The 14,470-nt window shown below is 50.0% G+C and overlaps 1 protein-coding gene across 1 annotated transcript; it reads left to right on the forward strand.

Moving 5' to 3' along the window:
• Positions 1–6: 6 nt before the first annotated feature.
• On the forward strand, positions 7–12,144 carry MVK (mevalonate kinase; the record flags this gene model as incomplete). Its single annotated transcript, XM_009708101.1, has 9 exons — positions 7–166; positions 1,244–1,391; positions 2,650–2,805; positions 5,699–5,802; positions 6,848–6,893; positions 7,679–7,769; positions 8,248–8,364; positions 11,511–11,664; positions 11,993–12,144. Coding segments are annotated over 9 exons (1,128 nt in total), but the record flags the coding sequence as incomplete, so codon positions are not given.
• Positions 12,145–14,470: the final 2,326 nt, after the last annotated feature.

The raw sequence follows: 14,470 nt of genomic DNA on the forward strand, positions 1-14,470 counted from the left end.
GCTTCTCCTCGCCCGCAGGTGGCCTTGGCCGTGGCGCTGGACCTGAGGACCTTCCTCCGGCTGCGGCCCTGCTGTGAGGGCAGGGTGTGCGTCCGCCTGCCCGGCGTCGGCGTCGTGAGGAGCTGGGACACCTCCTGCCTCCAGGCCCTGCGGAGGGGGTTTGAAGGCAAGCGCTGGGAGGAGGAAACCGTTACCTGCGTGTTGTGTGGGGCTGTCGGTCACACCCAGTGCCTTCTGCCCGGTGACTGACCCCCGTGGGGTGGCTGTGCTGGGACCCCCAGGGTTGTTTGTCCCTCCCGCAGAGTGTTGCTGGGCCTTGTTGTCTCTGACCGTGCTCAGTGTCTGTTTAACTAACGTGTCCCTGCACACTCCCAGCTTGGGCACCCACACTCCCTCCGTCTGCCTCTTGTGACCTGCCTGATCCTCTGGTATCCGTGAGTGGCCCTTGCCATGGCTGTGTCCTCCTGTTTCGGGTTCCTAGGGGCTTGTTTTACTTGTTTTAGTGCTGCTGTAGTTCAAACAGTGTTGTAATACGTACAGGAGCCAGCTAGGGACCACGTCCAGGTGTATTACTGATGGAGGAGCCAAAGAGGGGTCTCTCTGAAGGTGGTCTGAGTTGAGGGCCTTGGGGAAGGCAGGGATATGGGGCCTGTTTTCCTGCCCCATGCCAGCCCTTACTGGAATTTCTGCAGTATCTTGTACCAAGTGGAGCCCCTGACTGGTGGTTGTGCCGTGTCCCTCCAGAGGACCTGGCATTAACTCCTGTGATCCTCATGAGCACCGTTAGCTTAGCAGAAGGCAGAACAAAGTCTGCTGCCTCAGAGCATTGGTAACCTCTCTTGACACTGATCAAAAGTTCTCTTACACTGATCTTGGCTGTTTGGAGTCCAGACTCATGTGAAGTACACCAGAATATCCACGTTCTTTAATAAAGAGTTTGTGACTAGCCCAGTTCTATATGGTGATGGATGGGTGCACTGAGAAGTGTAGGCAAGGAGACAGTTGCTGTAATACAATACAGGTGTAGCGTGTGGAAGCACTGGGTTTTTGGAGTGGCTGGTGGAGATTTTGCTTTTGTTTCATCATGAATCCTCAGGTAGAAAGTTTGTAGGTGAAACCTGAAATTGGCTCCATCAGTTTCTGCCTACTATAGCAGGAGATGTTGTTCTTGTAAATACTGCTTTCAAGCTTAACAATTCCCTGGTTTCTAAGTGTTTAAATTCTCCCCTCCTTGCTTCCATAGCTGACTTTGATGAATCTAAGCCCCCCAGCATAGAACAGCTGGATGCGCTGAAAGAGTTTGCTGGAATCGCTGCCGGAGCCTCAGCTCCCGAGAGCCTTGCTACTCTTGCCTTTCTTTATATGTGCCTGGCGATTTCGGCCAAGTATGGGTAAGGCTATATTCCTGCCCCAAAATAAACGTGCTGTCTTGAGTGTTGTTCGCTATTAATTGCTTCTACAAGGTCACAGGTCTTTGAGGCAAAATAAGAAATTACGTGGAATCTCACTTCATTTAGGTTCTGAGCACCTCAGGAGACACTCTTCAGAGCGGAGCTGTTTGGTGGGTGGGGTGCCCCAAGCAGGTGGGCTGGGAATCGTCTGCTTTCATTTAGGCATTTAGCTTTGAGGTGCTTAAGTCAGAGCAGTTCATCCCACCCTTCCTGCACAGTCAACAGAAGCAGACACAGACATCCCTCCATCCAACAGGCAGCTCATTTCCTCCTGGCTTAGGTTAGAAAAACTGCTCCAGAAATGAGCTGTGAATTCATTGTCAACTGAGTCTGATCCCTCTCGTGGGCTGAATCTCCCTGAAAATATGAGAACTTGGGGTAACTGCAGCTCAGGGCTGTTCCAGTTTCTAAACTTGACCACCACCGTTGATATGAGTGTAAGTTACTGGACAGGTGCTCAGGGCAATGTCCGATACAGCACTGATTGCTCTTTTAAACCAAATCAGAACCTGCCTTCAGTATTCATAGCAAAGGAATCAAAGGTTAAAGAATTATAATGTGTAGCTGCGTTGTGTTTTGCTTTGCAGTCTCTGAGTTGCTTGGTGATAGCACTGGGGCTGTCATCAGCTGGCTCTGGAACCATCGGTTTGTAGTTCATGTCACTCACCAGCCAGTGAAAAGCTCCTGGGTTCGATGTTAGGGTCTGTAACACAACCCAGCTGTGTTCAGTGGAGAAAAAGGGCATGTGGGCACAGATATGTGAATATTTCGTCTTCCCCCATCAGCTTGTCGCTCCAGTGGGTCGTAACTATGCAGTTATGAATTTGGGATATTTATGCTTTAGTTAGGGATATGTTTAAAATCGTGTTTACAACAATCTTTGAAGGGTCTCTTTATGGTGCTACTCAAGTATTTAGTTACTAAGTGCCCCTGCTAGCAGCTTGACAAGCTGTGCTAATCATAGATCCAATTCAGCAAGGCTTTGTTCTAGTACAATGGCTTAGCAAGGCTACTCAGCTGTGCTAACTGAGCACTCGTGAAGCCCGTGTGTGGCGGATGCGTGTGCATGTGCTGATGTTGCCAGTTTTCAACTAGCTTTTTCTGTGATTGCTCCTAATTGGCATCTTTAGCCTTTGAAATATTCTCTCAAGGTGGAATTCAAGGTCGGTGTCTTAGATCCTGTGTGTTTGTGTTTCAGAGATGTTCCGAGCATGGACATACTGGTGTGGTCCGAGCTGCCCACGGGAGCTGGGCTGGGTTCAAGTGCCGCCTATGCCGTTTGCTTGGCGGCGGCCCTGCTGGTGGTGTGTGGAGCCATCTCCTGCCCTCTGAAGGAGGGAGAGTCCACGGCCAGGTAACGCATCAAGGAAGCCTCCCTGCTTTGGATGCACAGCCCGGGGCAGCTCTGCTCTCTGGGCCCCTCTCTTTCCTTTTACCTGCACACATTCTGGCCCTGGCACCTCTCTCCCATCTCTCTGGCCAACCCCTGGGCTGTGGCTGCAGCAGTGGCACCCTGAGCCCGGCTCCTTTCCCTTCCTCTCTTATTGCAGCCCAGTGTTCCCAGCAGCAGAGATGTGCCCCGTCCCAGAGCTCTGGCCTGTGAATCACGTGTTTACAGTTCCCTTCTGATAAAAACAACTGGATGCAAAGACTTTGTAAAACTTACACCATTTCCCTTGTCTAGTGTAAGATATACATACTTTTTTTAAAAAAAAGTTTCATTTTGCCAAGTAAATAAAACACTTTAATGTGGCGAATATTTTTTTTTAACCTCTATTTCCTCTCTGTCCCTGAGCATCTTGCAGGTTTTGCTTTGAACCCTCAAGGAGTCAAGGATCCATTGTGGGTTTTCTGCGTTTCCACATGAATTTTTTTTTTCTGCGTGTGGTACATTTCTTCCTGATCTCCTGCCTGAGTTTCCCCTTTATCAGTGGCTGGTGAAAGGGAGTTTCTTTCCTTCTGCCCTTGGGTTGCTTTCCCTTGGAGTTCGGTCTTGAAAAACTGGTCTGCTCTGCTGTGTGTCTGAGGAGGCTCTGTTTAAAGATGCATATCACAGCTGGAGTGGCAGAACCCTCTATTGTGCGCTCTGTGCCAGGTGCAACCTTTTATGGTTGGCTTCTGTGGATTTTGTGTGGGTCTGAAAGTGAGGCAGCAAGAGGGGGGTGACTGTGTTCTGCTTCAAAACCAGAATTTGCAGCCTGACCCAGAAACATGTTCTTGGAGCAGAGCAGTTTGTATGCCATGCTCAGGCAAATCTCCCAAATAGTCACGCGGCATGAGAAATGAAAAGCCAGTTCCAAACCAGGCAGCAAGCATGTCTTCATTCCCTGCTTGCACTTCTTAGCTTCAGCTTGAATACAGCGTAATTTTTTTTTCTTCCAGCTGGCATGCAGAGGGGTAAGTGAGAGATGGGGGTGTCAGACTTCAGAAGGTTTTTGCTTAACGTCGCAAGAAAAGAACAGCGTGATATAATGACTCCTGTGTAGAGAAGAATCACAGCCTCTCAAAGAGGATTAAAAACAAGTGGTTTACAGCAAACTGCGCTTCTATTTTGAGTAGCGGTGGTGTGAGCTGTTTTTCTGAATGCTTCACAGATTAAATATTGGCAAGTGAAATGAAAGGTGTGTGGAGACGGATAAAGACATTCGGCTGAGGCCCAGGGAAGTGGGAAGTTAAAGGAAGCAGCTTCCAGATAGCAGGTGGCTCTCAGAACTTCTGTCTTGCCTTAGCAGTGGTCCATGAGCATTCTCATTATTTCATATAAGACTGTGTCATGCTTTTCCAAAATCCATGTTTGTGCCTCTGCTCCATCATGTGATACCTGTTCTGGGCCCCATATTCTAAAAACCTGTCGCACGCACGTTCTGACTGCACCAGACAGCAGCTCCGATCTCTGCCGAACATCGCTGATGCTGGAGTATCTGATACTGCCGGGCATTAGGCCATTTGCACGGTGGCTTGGAACATGCGCTGAGTGTCTGGACTGCGGAGCAGGCAGTGTTGTGTTGCAGGGGAGAGTCAGAAATGTGTGTTTGTGTGCCTGTGCAAGTCTTAAGCGTGTTACAGCAGGGTGCAGGAGGGCTAGCTGGCTCCCTGTGGGCGTTGAGCTTCCCTTGGGGTGCTGGGGTTTGAGACAGTCCTTCAGTGTGGAGTGAGCGAGTGGGTTTGAAACAGCCTGGTGAGTTCTGAAGGTGGTTGTGGGGTGCATGCCTTCTAGGCTCAGAGCAGTGGGGGTTTGAGAGGTGCTGAGGGAGAAATCACTGTGGTGGAATTGCGGTGAAGTTGCAGGCAGCAATTGCTTTGTTAACTGGCGGCTCTGCGTTTGCTTTTTGTATTGCTGCAGCCCACTAACTAGTATGTTCAGTCAGGGGCCTTGATCCTTGCTGAGTCTGACCCAGCACCAAACTCTTTGTGCCAGCATTTGAACCCTCGAAGGACTTACCAATTTATGTGACTGCTTTTAAGACAACAGAAAGACCTGTTTTTGTGTTTTTAGCATTACACCTTCTGGATCTGCATTTGGTTCCCTTCTGTGCTCTAAGTGCCAGCACCCTGTGCAGCTTGAAGTGTTAGGAGTTAATCCCTAAAAATCAAAGTCTTTGCTGGAGATTGTAAATCAGTTCTAACTACACCTTTTGACCCAATTTGTGAGGCTTCTGCAGCTGAGCAGCTGGCAATTAGAGCCTGAAGTTGCATGTGTGAAATGCAACTTTTACTATTCTCTTCTCACACCGCCCTTTCTGCATCTATAAACACAATGTCCTGCCTGTTGGCGAGAAGGATCTCGGGCCAAGATGGGTGGTAACACGCAGTGTTGAGAATAGGTCTGGACTTGCATTCAGTTGTATTTGATCTTCACTAGGCCAGGACTAGGATGTTCTGCCCGAATCTGCTCCCTCCCTCGCCGCTGGCCTGCAGCAGGAGCACTGGGTAGGGGCTGTGCCCTTTGTGCTGTCTATGTCCACAGAGCCGTGCCAGTTCGTGGTGCGGGGCTGGATGTGTTTCTACATGCTGCTGTGCAGAAAGGTGCTGAGTGCTGGTTAGGTGCTGTAAACAGCAATGCCCGCTCTCTGCTAAAAGTATGAAGTACACAGAGGGGATTTGCGGTGCTGGGATTTCCCACAGTAACTGGGTGCCTTGTGTGGTTCCTGCTGCTTTTGCATCTCCTGTGACCTCTGGTGCTTCCCTCTGTCGCTCAGGGTGTGCTGTTTTCGGTTGTGTACTGGAATCATTTTCTTGCCTTTCAGGTGGACAGAAGAAGAGCTGACTTTGATTAACAGCTGGGCCTTCCAAGGGGAGCGGGTGATCCATGGCAATCCGTCGGGTGTGGATAATGCTGTTGGTACCTGGGGTATGTGTGTGTTTGCTGCTCCCCTGCACTGAATATGGGTGCTGAGGAGAGGCTGACAGGGTGGCAGAGCAGCAGACGTGTTTCTCCGCTGCGGAGTATGCGTCAGCTGTGGGAAGGTTGTGACCAAATGCCACAAGTTGCAGTTCTGCAAACGATAAGGCTTGGTTGGTGTTGCTGCAAGGACACTGGATGGAGCAACCTCACTGCATTGAAGTGCAGCGAAGGGAACAAACTCTCAAATTCAGGTCCCCGTTTTGATCGGAGGAGAGGGAATCCTTTTCTGTCTTGGTTTACCCCATCTGTAAACTGGGACTGAAGCCAATTGGGCTGTTGGGGACTTACTGCAGTAACACCAGAGATCTGCATCCCCCAGGCATGTGCCATGGGGCAGAGACCCTGCTGCAGATAACTGATATTTAAACATTGTGGCGTGAACAAAGAAACCTAATCCTGTCCCGAGGATAATGCGGTAGAAAATGCAGTTGGACAGCTGTCATTTAGTTTCAATTAGCAGAGACTTCCAAGTGTTTTGGAAGGGTCCTTGGAGACTTTTAATAATCTTTCTAATGAGACCTAATCGCAGTGCCTCTGTAAAAGTAGGAGCCAAGTGAGACATTCCTTCTGGACAATGAAATTCCACGCTGAAGGACGGCTGCTGACATGAGTGCACACGTTCAGTCCGGTTTGAATCCTGTGTGCTTTGCTCTGCCACAGGGAATCACTGCTTGATTATTTTTTTTCATTAAGGATTTAATGCTAGCCAAACTCTTTGCCTTTTTAAAAATATTTAATGTGATCCCAGAATAGAGGAGAGCAAAGGGAAAGGCCTTGGGTTAACTGTGTCCGGCCAGACCCTCTCATTAAGTCAACAGGGTTAGGCAGATTCATGCTGCCTGAGAACATGGTTCATTTAGCTGGTGTTTCTTGCAATTACTGTCATATGCTCTGGGTGAGGTTCTAAAGATGAAAGACCTTCTGTCTCTTATGACACTGTGTTATCTCTCAGCTCGCTGCGTACTGAGACAATGCATGTATTTTACTTTAGGTGGAGCCCTGAGATACCAATCAGGAAAAATCACACCATTAAAGAGGTAATATTCGAGTTTAAAAATAACACTTACATACGGTGGGTGGAATATGCGAAAGAGGCATTGGGTGGATCTTGTAGAATATGAGATTGATGGGAGATCGCTAACAGCATGGCGGAAGGGCTTTGTAGCCAGATTTTGCTGTGGGTGTGGGGAGCTTGAGTGTTGTCTTGGTTTGGGGTGGACGGGAACAATGAAATGTTTGGTCATTATCTGACATTAGATGAACACAGCACAAAGAATCAATATTAATTTCATGGCATTATGGGCAGCAGGAACGGATCTGCTCCTGGCAGCAAATGACATTGTGGGAAGGGGGAACTTTTTGCTTACCTGGTGGTAGGATTGTGTGAAAACCAAGCTGCAGAGACAAATCCAGGTCCTGCATGTTCCCTCTGCCTCCTGCCAACAAAATATAATCTGACTCCATTAAAATCTTTCAGTGTATGAAATTGCTCTATTAGCAGTTAATGGCTACTGCTGGCTAGTCTCATAGATAGTATTTCAAAGGAAAAATTTTGCTTGAAAAATATGGATTTCAGTAAATACATTACAGTCCTATTTATAGCACTAGTACAGTTGTTCCTTGTATCTAAGAGGAACAAGCCTGAACCCAGCCAGCACTTAAGCACCTGCTTAACTTTTTTAAGACTAATGGGACTCCTTATCTTGGGTGTTTTGCTCGAATAGGCCTTTCGAGGCAGAACAAACAGCAGCTGTCTGGGCCTTGGGAGCTGCTGGGGGACTGTGAAGGGAAGAGACAAGGAGATGTCTCTTGTTGCTTCCAGGGTGCCAATGCTGAGGATCTTGCTGACCAACACAAAAGTCCCTCGAAGCACCAAGGTCCTGGTGGCTGGTGTCAAGGAAAAGATCCTGAAGGTGCAGCAGCTGCGTGTTCACCGGGATGGAGATGTGTGCTGGGTGGGGAGATAACCCTCACAAGCTCAGATCTCCTTATGTGGGACTGCAGGACTCACGAGGATCTCTTGGGAGATCCATCCTGTGGTCACTGCGATCCTGTCTGCTGCTGGCTAAGGCCCAGCTGCCCTGGGAATGGAGGTTCAGCTCATTCCTCCCTTCCTCCAGCATTAACAGGGCTGGCCACAAAAATCACCAGTTTGCAACCATGGAAAGAGTAGTTCCTTCCTCTGGCCTCTTTCCTTCTCTTCCTCAGTTTTCTGCATTTGGGAGCAACTTACCATTGCCCCCCTGCTCCACAGTGGGTTTTTCTGTGAATGAGTAGCCCCAAATGGGATGAGGAATTGTCCAGCTCAAAGAGACTGGGGCTGGTTTTATCACAGTGGTATTAGAAGACGAGTGAGCAATCTTCTCACATCTTGCCTTCCCCCCTTCTCAGTTCCCTGCTATAATGAACCCGGTGCTGGACTCCATCGATGCAATTTCTCAGGAGTGCCAAAGTGTTCTGGAAGCGATGCCTGGAAATCCATCACCAGAGTATTACCCTGTGCTGGAGGTAAGGGGCTTGTTCGTCAGTATTTTTAGACACTGTTACTGTTGAACATCAAAATGTCATTTAAAGAACATTAGGTCTAAGAAAAAATTTGATAGCAGGAAATGTTCAGTTCCGAGTAAAACCATGGTCTGTGTGCGCTGCTTTTAATGCCCTTCCTGGAGCCAAAGGACAGAAAATGCTGCTGGGGTCTCTCCACAGCAGTGGGGAGGGAGGGAGGGAGTGGGCCTGGTGCTTTATGGAACTGTAGCTTTGGAGGTTTTGTTTCCCTTTGCTAAGAAACATGGAGTGAGTTCAGGCTGAGATGCTGTCTCCCTGTGCCATGGGCCAGCTACGCTGGTTCTGGCAGTTGCTGCCTGTGGAGCAACTGCTTTGTCATTGCCAAGGCTGGAGTGAAGAGCAGAGAGCCCAGCAGCCACTGGTTTGTGATGGACTGGTTACGAGCCAGCTCCCATTGCTCTGCGCTCATCCTGGCTCCAGAGGATAACAGAGCTGTGCCCAGAGCTGACCTGACATTGATGCATGAGGTGCGTACAGAGATCTGTGTTTGTCTTGGCTTTGTTCAAAGTAGGAGAGGCTGCTGTAGTGGGGTGGGAAACATGCTTCCAAGTGGAAGGAAGTTTTGGGGTTTTTTTGCAGTGCTGAGGGCGCGGTAATACTGATTCTCACAACCATGAGGTAAGGATGTGTGGCAGTGACCCAGCTGAGGCAAACGTGGCCTGGCCCTGGGTGCCAAGTGACTTGGACCATCAAGAACCATTTGGTACCAGCGGTGCCGTTCCTTGTTGGCATCTGGATGCCTCCCCTCGGCTCTCCCGCGAGGACCTCTGCTTGTCCTTACTCTGACTGGCAGGTTATCCCCTCCACAGCCAAGAGCATGCTCCAGAGGTGCCGGAGAAGACTCTGGGGTGGGACAAAGAGCTGCTGTCCCAGCTTGACCTGTGGCAGTGGAGTAGGGCCACCCCATTAGCACACGGTTGGTAAAGCCTTCTCCTCCTTCCTTCAGGCTGTGTTGCACCTCACTGCGTGTGGGTGAGCTGCTGCTGGGACTGCAGCAGGCACGGGAGCATCTCCCCTGGGGTTCATAGCAAAGTCCTTTTGCTCCCTTCACACCAAGGAGGGGGCGGTGGGTTTCTGTATCCATCAGAGTGGGCTGAGTTGGCATCGACTGGGGATATTTGAAGTCTGTTTGCAGCGCAACTTCAGCCAACTCTTCTCCACCTTCATGCCGTATTGCTCAGGCTGTCAGAAGTATTGGGGGAACGGGGAAGAGGAGGGTTAATTTGAAGTGTGCTCTGAGATCCTCACGTGAAAGATGCCAAAGCAGTCTTGTATACAATGCCTGGGAAGCAGCACTGCAGTGAGCAGGTTTCTGTCTTGCATCTGTTTTGTCTTGTGCTTGAAGAGCCCACAGAGGCACAGTTGATTATATGCAGCATATATATATATATATTTGGCTGTTTCTGAAATGTGCGGTTCTGGACAGCATTGTGTTTGAACCATCAAACTAGTCTACTGTGTCATAAGCTGTCATCCGATTCCTGGCAGATTTTGGATCAGGAGATGACAGGTGTCTTGGATCATCATAGACAGTGCTGTGCCCTCACTCGGGCATATAAAGAGGCCTCTAGATGGACGTCTGTCCAACCCAGCACAGAATTTGTGATATAGGCACTCTGTATGTGCCTGGCTAATTCATCTCCCTGCATTTGGTTAAACACAGTACAGAAGTTCCCTGGAGGGGAGGAGAGGGATTATTTCTGCATCATCCCCTCCTGTGCAATGTTGGCAGGAGACCCGTGTGGAGCTGAGGGAGGGTGATATGACTGACACACACCATGCTGTAGCGTGGCTCCCGGTGTGCAGCATCTCTCCTGGTGTGCGACATCCCTCCCGGCTCACCACGAGCTGCAGGCAGGGAAATGTTTGGTGGCACCGGCTGGAGGAGGGAGCACAGGGCTCCTATTAGGGAGCCTCTCTGGGACTGGTCCCATCTCCTGGCTCCCTGCTTGTGACACCCTCCAGGACAGCAAGGGGAATAGCCACCACGCACTGGGGAAGTGATCGAGTCGGGGTGTCGGACCAGTGTAGCTGAGAACGAGCTTCCTCCACTGATGGTGCTGATGGGCTGGGAGGGCACTGCGGTACTTGGGGGCCTGATATTGGTTCCTGGCCCTGCTCCAGGCTTGCTCTGAGTGCGGGCCGAGCCTTTCCCTCTGTTCCTTAATTCCTCACCTCTGGTACTGGGAGGAGAGAAGCTGTAACTCCCACCTCTGTGTGGTGTTTGTCCATCCCTTGGGCCATTTTCCAGGAGCAGCAGGGTTTGTGGCTGGCTGGGACAGCGTGGCAGAGATGCGCTTGCAGCTCAGCAAAGCTGGGCAGCTCTGCTTCGACGGCAGCCTTGCTCAGAGAGTGGCTTGTGCTGCTCTCCCCCGAAGGGAGAACCCTTTCGACCCCACTTGAGCTGGGTGCCAGGTTCCCAGCACGGTGCTGGTGAGAGGCCCCTTGGCTCACAGCCCGGGCCCTGCCCGCCAGGAGGGAGAAATTCTGCACAATGCAAACAAGGGGAGGTTAACTCCACCTCGCCTCTCCAGCAATGCCTTTAGGGACTTGGCTGTGTCAGAAGTCCCCTGGATTTAGTTACGCTGGATGGATTGCAGGGCAGGGTGACAGCCAGGAATGAGAGATGCTGGCTTAGTGCCCTTCCCACGGCCAGCAAGGGGGCTTGCACAGTCTTCTGCTCAACACTCGTGTGACAGGGGAGAGATGAAGCAATCGGGAGGCATTGGGGAGCTCTGATTTAGGGCCTGAAATAAATGCCTGCTGGCAGCTTGTGGTGATCAGGATTTTCTCAGGAGGTCCAGAAGCTGTTGTACTACTGTTGCTGTGGTGGGCAGCAGCAGCACAAGTTGTAACAGGGACAGATGAGTGGCCCAGGGCTCAGACTCTGGCCTTGACCTTGCTGCCTAGTGCTGCTGGGCCCTGAGACCGGCTGGTGGCCGAACTCCCTGTAGAAATGAGATGGCTGTGGTGGGGGATGACTGGGAAGGCAGGGGAACTCCCCTGCACCTTGCTGGGGAAGGACCCACGGCTGTAAAGAGCCTCTCTCACAACGCACGCTCATCTCATGTGTGTGTGGTTACTTTTAGGAATTCTTTGATATAAACCAACACCACTTAAACGTGATCGGAGTCGGCCATCCCTCCCTGGACAGGCTGTGTCGGGTGACAGCGTCCCACGGCCTGCATAGCAAGCTGACCGGGGCTGGTGGGGGTGGCTGTGGCATCACCCTGCTGCGACCAGGTCAGTAACTCTCTGCTCGCCCTGGGCATCTTTCCCCTGTTCCACGTGGCCCTGCCAGTGGGGCCAGGCTTGGAAGCAGAGGGATATGATGCTAGCCCTAGTATGACTGTGGGCGGACGTGAAACCATGTCACAAGTGTGGGATGGTGTCTAGCAGAGCTGCTTGGCAGCGTTTCATACAGGGGCGATTCAGTGCGTTCATTTCTGCATGTCAGACCTTCAGGGCGTTGGCCCTGTTCCAAGGCGCACGCGTTTAAACATGCGATGGCCCGTTTCAGTCTCCCTGCGGTGGCCTAGCTAACTGGCTGCTCTTGCCTTCCTCTTGGCAGACACCTCCCCGCTGGCCGTGGAAGCAGCCAAGCGAGACTTATGTGCCTGTGGATTTGAATGTTGGGAGACCAATATCGGGGCCCCCGGAGTGACCCTGCACTCCTCCTCGTCTTTAAACGCCGAAGTGCTGCACGCGCTCTCCGAGAGTTAAGCTTCAGCCTCTGGCAAGACTGAGCTCTTGGCACATTGTCCTTGGAGCGACAGCTTTGTGTGTGCCCTGATGCCTGGAAACTTTTCTCCCACTCTCCTGTGTGGCTAAGGGCCTCTAGACACGGGTGCGGAGCCTATTTTGGGTCTGGTGTTGCTGGGAGTTGGGGGCTGTGATGAGGACCTGGAAGCAACTTGCTCGCACTTGAGTTAGGTGTGAGTTTAACCCAGGCTCTTAAAATCCTGTTTTGAATTTACTTACTCGACTGCTGTGCTAATCCCAAGGGGCAGAAGGAGAGGGTCTTGGCTGTATTCCAGCGCAGATAATGACACTTTGCTTGGTTCTGCTGCTTCGGATGCATGTGGTGTCTCTTCCCTTCTCCCTTGGCGTCCTGCGAGGGCGGGCAGCGGAGGCTGGCAAGGTGGATGTGCAGAGCGCTTTGACATTTTTGGGTGAAAAGTATCTTGGCAGCTTGACACTCAGGTCTCCATTTCTCCTGGACTTTGATTCATGGTGGTGAAGAAACCTTTAAATACACCTTTTATGCTACTAATTAAGAGTTGGATAGTTAAAATGAAAGATACAGCACAGTTCTAGTGAAATTATCTCTGTTTTCGCTCTTTCCCATAATCTCTGCCTGGGCTGATAAGCCAGACTCTGGTTTTTGTTCGTATGCTTGAGGTCTGGTTCAAACAGCAACTGTCACCTGCAAGGAAGGTGGCTAAAGGCAAGGGCAGTCTTAAAATTAATACTTGCAATAGCTGTTCTGGAGTCTCTCCAACTTCAATCTTAAATGAGGATGCCCTTGGCCCTGCCTGTTCTTGGGTCTGCGAAAATGTGCCAGGGCTGGGGGTGGAGAGGGGTCAGTGACAGAGCAAACAGATTTGGTTTAGTTTGAAATAATTGGTTTTAAGTCGGGGGCAGGGGGGGAAGAAGAAAACCACCACCTCCTCAAAAAGCTGACCATAACTTGCAATTGGCAAACTATAAAACCAAAATGCATTTAAACTTATTAGACAAATGTAAATGGGTTTACTTCTGAAATTTTAATGAGTTGTGCCGTGGAACTAAGGGGAATTGGCAGGTAAGTGTCTGAAGCCAGAGCATCTTGAAGTAATAAGCTGACTCTTAGTGGCTGTGGTCTCTTCTATACCTGCCAAAGAGATTTTATCATTGTTCTGTTTGTCTGTTGTTTGTGTTTTATGTTAGTTTTTTTTTTTAAGTGTAGCTCTGATCAAGAATTGCTTCATTCAAAGCTGAGTGATAAATTGGCAGAGGTGGGCGAGCTTGCTGTCCTCTTCCAGCGCAGGAATTACAAAAAAAACAAACAAACAAAAACCCAACCAAAAAAAACCCCAAAACCCAAAAAAAACACCAAGTACAAGAAGTTGAGATGTACTAGCTATGAAATCCTGGCATCATGATGGCCAGCTTTAGTTCACTGATCAGATGTAAAACTGTCTCTGGTTTTAATAAATTGATGGGGTTTTTTATGTGCAAAGTGTTCTTTGATAATTATGCTGGATACAAAAGGAAAAAAGTACCTTACACTGCTTCAATAAAAACAGGTTTCAGATGCTGGGTTTCTACATGTCTAATTACAATTCCAATTTGCATCCGAGAACGGCTTTACACTAATCACAAGTCAGAAAGCCTGATAAATAATTTACCATTTTCTAATACAGTGTAATCAATGTGAGTATCTGGAAGCGTGTTGACTGTATAACTGCTTAAATGTCTCTGTAGTTTCTGCTGGTTAGCACAAAGAAATGCTAAATTCAGCGCAAAGAAACTTCGCTTCAAAACAACATGTCTGGGGCTGATCCTCATTAGCTGCTTTCCTTGGAAGACGGCCTCACAGTCATGGTACGAGTGCTGGAGGAGTATGGAGGAAAAGAACAGAATGAAAATTTGGATTTGTTGGTTTAAATCATAATTAAAATGGGCAATTTTAAATAGTCGGTGTAGGGCCCTGCTGCTGAGCCACCCATGCCCTTTGTTGGACAGCCAAGGTGACGATGTGCTGGCCCTGCCTCGGTTTTCTGTGGCAGAGCAGGAGCTGGAGACCTCGGCTCTACCAAATGTGCTGCCGGATCCTGCGGCTGGGGATGCTTTTGCCTGCGAACTTTCAGCTTTCTCTTCCCAGCCTCTGGTTCGTTTGTGGGCGCGATGGAGGCGTAGGCAGTGACACAGGGAATGATGGTGGCTAAGCCTTGCAGCTGAGACATGCGAGTGATCTGAATTGTGGTGGGGTGCGGCGTTATAGGTGCAAGCTCCCCTTCCCAGGAAGGCTCCGGCCACCTCCGGAGGTTTCCTCCAGCCTCTGCTC

Source organism: Cariama cristata, unplaced genomic scaffold (assembly GCF_000690535.1).
Source record: "Cariama cristata isolate BGI_N322 unplaced genomic scaffold, ASM69053v1 scaffold35429, whole genome shotgun sequence".
Lineage (NCBI taxonomy): Eukaryota > Metazoa > Chordata > Aves > Cariamiformes > Cariamidae > Cariama > Cariama cristata.